The sequence below is a fragment of the Crocuta crocuta genome, unplaced genomic scaffold (genome assembly GCF_008692635.1).
Source record: "Crocuta crocuta isolate KB4526 unplaced genomic scaffold, BGI_CrCroc_1.0 scaffold13, whole genome shotgun sequence".
NCBI lineage: Eukaryota > Metazoa > Chordata > Mammalia > Carnivora > Hyaenidae > Crocuta > Crocuta crocuta.
Window position 1 is genome coordinate 7,175,365 of NW_027530007.1, and position 6,445 is coordinate 7,181,809.

Here is a 6,445-nt window from a genome sequence, read left to right on the forward strand (position 1 = left end):
TCAGAGGCTAGAGTCCGCACCCCACCCTGGGCTTCTCCGTGAGCGACCTATCAGGACCACAGTCCCCTTGCACCCGCGTTCCTGCGCACAGCACGGTGCCAGGGTCACAAAGCTGGCACCGGAGGCAGGTCCAGCTTCAACGTACGCTCACTACAAGGTGACTCTCTTGGTTGGGAGTTTTAATAATGATTTCAAAGAAGGAACAATGTAATGTCCACTCGATTGTAAATGTCTTTACTGTAAGACCAAAAGCAATGGCTCAGGACCCTGGTGGTCAGGAGGCAGCCTCCATACGGGTCTCACGTGCGTGGCCACAGCGACACCAGAGGCGTCCGTGAGGACCGGTGAGCCGGCCCGCAATGTCGCGAACAAGCCAGCAAGCTGAGGATGAGGGGGTGCGTGAGCAGGGGCCGCGGTTCGCCCGTGGACACGCTCCGCGGGCCAGGCTCAGGCGCGTTCAGGGCGACACCGGGAAGCCCGGTACTTGCATGGGCGCCGCGGTAACCACGCTGGGTGTCAGCAGTGTGTGGGAATCTAACACGGTTCCTGTTTAAAGGGCTGAGACTCGGGAAGCAGCCTGAGCAAGCCCCAGCTCAACTGCGAGCACGAGGCACAGTCAAGTACGTGTAGTTGTCCAAGAACTGCCAAGGTGAGTCTCCTATTAATGAACTGCCTAGAAATAATTTCCTGCGAACTTTGGGGCCTGGGAAAGATGCCATAAATCTGGACACAATATAACTTAAAAAAAGCACGACTTTAGGTCAAAGACGTGTTTGCACAAAAGCAACTGTTCGTTTGGGAGCCGCCAAGGCAGCATCTCCCGTTCACTTCCCCAGTTGGCAGCCTGGTTTGCACTCAGCTCTGAAAAGATGGATCACATTTCAACATACAAAATTTGACACCAAGTATAAACGTATTTGCCGCTCTGGACCCTGGGGTTTGGGGCCCTCCCTGGGGGACCCAGCCACTCCGGACCCTGGGGTTTAGGGCCTCCCTGGGGGACCCAGCCACGCAGGAGGAGTGCCAGTGGAGGCCCTCGTGGGGCGCACGTTTATTCACATGCTGGAAGGCTGCGCTGGGAAGGGCCACGAGAAGCCAAATGGAGACACTCCGGGAGAAACACGGACACCCGTGCTAGAAGACGGAACACCAGCCCCGAGAGGGACCACTGGATTCACCCTGCTTTTGTCTGCACCTTCTGTTACCAGACACCGAAATCCAGTGGAAGCAGAGAACGCATTCGACTATTCTAATCACGCTCAGATGCCTAAAGTTAACGGCCTGACTCTGCCAGCCCAGCGGTGCTGGCCAGAGGTCTGAGGCCCCACGTCCCCAAGTCCACCTGTGGGCGCCACCTAGAAGCCTATTTTGCCTCTGGTCATGGAATAGCCCAGTTTAGCCTCATTGTTAATGAAGGACATGAGTCCCACGTAGGTCTCAATGAGGAGGGGACGATCCAAGACCAGCACGCCGTTGGCTTGTCCTGGCAAAGGATTCTCTTTTTGGGCTTTCTTGACAGCCTGGATTAGCAGAGCTTTGAAACTTTCCAACTGTAAAGACAGAGAAATCACGTTGCCGATCAGTGATCTACACACGGAAGAAAACGCCCCTTTCTGTGGCAGCCCCCGTCCCTGCCCCGGGAGGGGATGCCTTTCCAGCCATGCCCGCGAAGGCCCTCAGCTCAGCGCCTCGCTGCGGCTCTGGGAATGTCAGGCCCTAGCCCTGTGCTCACTGGGACAGGTGACAGGCCTCACAGAGCACTCCTGTTGTGAGGACCTACTCAGCCCTCACCGCCACCCGCCAGACTGGTAAGCAGGCCAAGTGCACAACTGGCAAGGGGGCCCAGCTCTGCCCTCCCCAGTGGCCCCAGGGCCACTTCTGCTGGTGGTACGCAGACTGCTGGCCCAGCACAGACTGCCCCGGGCCCTTCTGGGCCCTTCTCCAAGGTGACCGTGCCCACAAGGGGCGACATTATACAGCTACCCTGACCAGAGCCACTGACCACAAAGGGCTATTTAAACATAAGTTAACTAAGATCTTTAAAACTTAAAAGTCTGTTTTCTCGGTTTCACTAGAACACGGGACAGTTCAGGTGCTCGACAGCCAGGCACGGTGAGCAGGGCAGGCCCCGAGTGTCGCCATCACGACTCAGACGGCGCTGCCCCGACGGCCCCACCTGGCACAGAGCTGCCGTCTTCTCATCCGCACCGGCCATGGGGTGCTCTGTGAACGTGGCATAGGGCATGCTGGTGGACCATGGGTTCCACCTGTTCATGAAGGAAGGGCGGCTCTGTCTGTCCCACTGAATGCGGATCCCAAAACCTTCTCGCCTGCAAAGAAAGGAAAACGTCACACCGCACGGCAGGCCATAGCGCTCCTGGGCAGTCTGGGCTGGTATGGGGTGTGACGTCGGGAAGCTGCTCTGGGGCCCCGGACGGGACCTGCATCACTCAGTGCCAGGGGGCTCTAGTCCCCATGCACTAAGCACTTTGAATACTACGAACTGAGTCCGTTGTTTTCGTTTACGGCCAACACACTTCACAGCATTAGTGGAGTTCACAGTGACGGGAAGACGCTACGGGTGGGCTGACCACGTGAACCGCAGGTCTGTGACCTTAGGCCCTTTGTCCAGAGGGCCTCACGGCCAGTCAGCGGTCTTGACTGGGCACAGCTCCAACCCCTGAACACTTCCCTGCAGCAAAGCTCTACCTTGTACTAAAGTCCAGGTTTCTTGGATTTCAGGGTACTCCTTTCTGAAAATGGGCCATTTAATGTTTTCAACTTTTAGTAACATCGGTAAATAAAAGCAATGCTTTTTTTCTGTTAAAATTTACGCAGAGAAGAGCTTGATGTGACGGGCAGAGGTGACACGCCGAGCTTGGCTTCAACAGACCTCAAGTTCATTTTGCTACCAGCCTAAAAGCGGTCTTCTGTGCCAGAATTCCTTTTAATGCACCTGCTGCCCAGAAGCACTTGCTTCTATTCTAAGAAACTATTGATTTAAAACTGAGGCTTTGAGTTTCTGCAGAACGGCAGACCCAGGACCGCCAGGGGGCTGGTTTGGGAAGGACCGACTACAGGCCCTGACACTGGGCTCTGTGTCCAACAGACGTACTTGTTGAGCGATTTCTGCGGAAACTGGAACTCTCCGCAGGAGATGGTGTCCACCGCGTTCAAGGAGACCCTGATCACCTGCTGGCACTGAAGGTTGATGAAGTCGTACTTGCAGATGAGCAGCGCCTGGTCTGTGATGAGCACCAGCCGCTCCTTCTCGTTGTTCCAGTGATCAATCCTGTCCGCAGACGACACGAGTCACCGGGCGCCGCCCCGCGCACAGGCCACCCGGCCGGTCCCCGCGCCCCGTGCGCCCCGCTCACTCGGTCAGCAGCCACACGCCCTGGATGTCGCCGTCCTCCACCGGCCGGACCACCACGCTGATCTCCTCCACCGCCTGCTCGATGGTGCCAGGCTGCGTGGGCAGAGGGCGGGGGTGCNCCGGGGGGCTCTAGAAGCCCTGTCCACAAAGGCGGAGGAGGCATGGGCTTCCTGGAGGAGCGCAAGCCTTTCCTGAGAGCAATTCACTCGTGGGTGGAGATGGAGCCGCCGCCCTGGGCACAGCGTCCTCACTGAGCCTAGGAAGCAGCGCCCCCCTGATCCCTGTTCCACAGGAAGGGACACTGAGGCACAGAGCCAGCCACTTACCACAGCCACTCGTCAGAGATCCATTACAGGTCCCAGCCCTTGTCCTCTGGCCCCTAGAGTCACAACTTCTACCTGTGTGTGGCCGCTTTGCCCAGAGCTGGTGCCACCGAGGCATCTGCCCTCCCTGTCGGGGGCCTCAGCTCACGGTCTTTGCCCCACGGGCCCCAGGACTTCCTCCCCGCCCTCCATGCAGGAGCCCAAGGGCTGTGCATCCCCGACAGTTTACAGCCCCTTCCAAACCCTCACCTAGCTGGTCGCTTGGGACTTCACTGCCTCTGCTCATGCCACCCTCTTACCCTCCCACTCTCCCAGCCCCAAAGCCTCGCCTCACCCCTACTGGGTCCCCCCTCCCTAGGAGACGTTGCTACTTTGTGCTCCTTCATCTGTGTGTCCGCCCGCGTGCGCCCCTTGCAGTGAGGAGAGTTCAGTGGAACCAGCCCTTTGCATACGGTTGCGCTTTGGGGTTTACAGCCGGTTTCATAGCTCTTCAGATTTCACCGGAGCCCAGGGCTGGCCGCACGCTACAGGTGCAGAAGCAGGTCCCAGGGGTTCTGGGGAGTCCCCGAGGCTGGCGCAGCTCTGCCCGTGAGCTAAGTCCCTGTGCAGACGTGGATGTCCTCACGGCTTGTCCACAGTTCAAGGATGGCCCCACCTCCTGTCCCCCAGGACCTTCCTCAAGAGAGGGTGCCGCACAGCGGGCCCCCAGCACCACCGACTGCTCCTCTTGGATGTCAAAGTTGACAACTGGTGGCACGAGATGCCGCAGACAGTTACCCGCGGGAGAGTCTGCTTTGTGTGAATGGAGGGCCTCCGTGCTTGGGTTCCGTGCAAAAGATTTAGGTGAGGACCTGACTCAAATACAGACAGCCAGAAGGAAGGTAGCAAGCACAAGGACACTAGTCTCGGGGGGGGGGACGGGGGGGAGCAGGCAGGCCCAGAGGGGCCAGGGCTACCTACCTAACCAGGTTCAGGGCTGTCTTTTTGTTGTTTTTCTTAATGTTTGCATAGGTGACGGGTCATAGCCAGGGTGGTCTTCCACTGAGGTTGCTTCCTGTCAGCTGGTAAGGGGAGTTTCTGGCCCACCTAGGTCCTGGCTGGAGCAGTCCGGCCGGCTTCCCCCGTGGGGGGTGATGGGGGCGGGGCGGGGTCCAGACTGCAATGTAAATATATCGTAATGAAGCTGAGGGTTAGGCTAGGCTGGTAAGCAGGGCGCATGCTCTGCATCTGCTCTTCTCCCGCGGCTCGCCAGCCCCCTCCCCCCCCCCCCCGCCGAGATTGGAAACCACAAAATCACTGTTACCACCACTTGCCCCCAGCTCCTCTCTAGCTAACTTCTGACTCTGTCAATACTGGAACCGTTTTGGTACTTAGCTTCCTGGAAAAAGACGGAGATCTCAAAGAGTGCTAAGCCAGTGCGCAAATGTGGGGACAGCAAAGTGCTTCTACCCTCTCTGGCCTGCTGAGGTGGGGTGGGGCCAAGGCCACGGCCTTCCGTGGGCCCCCCAGGCCGGCGACGCCCTCTTTGGGCCCTGTCCCCGTGGGGGGGTGCGGGGAGCCCCTTTGCTTCGGCAACCACAGGCGGCACTGAGTCTGCTCTGCCCCCGTCCCTGTGGGGTGGCCCCTGCGGTGCCTGCTGACCCCTCTCTTGGGTCTGTTGCCACCCAGGGGAGCTGGAGCAGAGCAGGGACGCATCAAGGGTGGTAGCTGGCGTGTGGGCCGGAGCCCTGCTGTCTGGGCCTGGCATGCGTTAAAGCCATGGCCGTGTCAACTATTATTCTCGTTTCCGCCGGTTCTAAGTGCCGGCTGTACTGCAAATACTGCCTTTGCTCCCAACAAGCGTTCATGGGGGGCAGTAATACCCCTTCTGCCAAGGAGAGATGGTCACATCCACGAAGCTAAGAGGCCCTGCGCCCGTGGCCCCCGCGAGAGGCAGAGGAGTCGTCCGCGGATGCAGGACGTGTTTGCATTCAGTGGGATAGAACAGACCCACCCCGGCCCTCCCAGCCGTGACAGGGACCTGGAGGGTCGCCGCACCGGGGGCCGCAGTCCAGGGGGAGGCTGCAGGCGGCAGGTGCCGTGGAGGACTTCCTCGGAGGCGGCAGGGGTGTTGGGGTGGCGGGCCAGCGCCTGAGGGTCCAGCCTGCTCGGGGTCTGAGTCCTGGCTCGTCCATACACAGCTGTGAGCCGATTAAACTTCCTGCTTCCCCTTCTCGCCCGGAAAGCAGGGATGATAAACCCTAGCTCCCCGGTTGTCATGCGGCTTAAATGAGCTGGTTTGTGCAGAGAGGACCGGCTGGAACCAGCTCTCCATCAGCGTCCGTGGCCCTGACAGCCCAGCCCGTGGAGACGTGGGGGGAGCACCGTGCAGTGCGGATGAAGATGCAGGAGGCCGAGGGCCCGGTTCGTGGACCCCGGTCCCAGTGCAGGCTGATGGGACCAGAGCCTAGGGCCTGGCCGTGGGCTTAGCTTAGGACACTCTCTGCTCAGGGACGAGGTGGAGGGAAGCGAGTCTCGGTGTGGACAGGGGAGGGGGGGGATGTGACAGGACCGGCATTGAGAATTCTGGGGACACGCGTTTGGTCCAGTGGGGGGCAAGCAGGGAGGTTGGGTAAAGGTGGTGGGTTTACACCACCCAGCGATGAGCAAGGGAGCAGATCGGGTGCAGGCAGGAGGGTGACCTCAGGGTTTACACTGCACCTTCCACACAGCAGCCCCTGGGAGTGGGAGAGACCAGAGGCTGGAC

The 6,445-nt window shown here is 59.5% G+C and overlaps 1 protein-coding gene across 1 annotated transcript in view; it reads right to left on the reverse strand.

Annotated features, from left to right (window-relative positions):
• Positions 1-162: 162 nt before the first annotated feature.
• TPRG1L (tumor protein p63 regulated 1 like) overlaps positions 163-6,445 on the reverse strand; it is a 7,060-nt gene continuing 777 nt past the window's right edge. The window contains exons 3-9 of the mRNA XM_077763993.1: positions 5,737-5,829; positions 4,786-4,855; positions 4,355-4,446; positions 3,378-3,505; positions 3,116-3,292; positions 2,177-2,330; positions 163-1,550 (exon numbers count right to left, since the gene is read on the reverse strand). Of these exons, the coding sequence (XP_077620119.1) occupies positions 1,356-1,550; positions 2,177-2,330; positions 3,116-3,292; positions 3,378-3,505; positions 4,355-4,446; positions 4,786-4,855; positions 5,737-5,829 (909 nt within the window). The 3' untranslated portion in view covers positions 163-1,355. The remainder of the gene's footprint in view (positions 1,551-2,176; positions 2,331-3,115; positions 3,293-3,377; positions 3,506-4,354; positions 4,447-4,785; positions 4,856-5,736; positions 5,830-6,445) is intronic.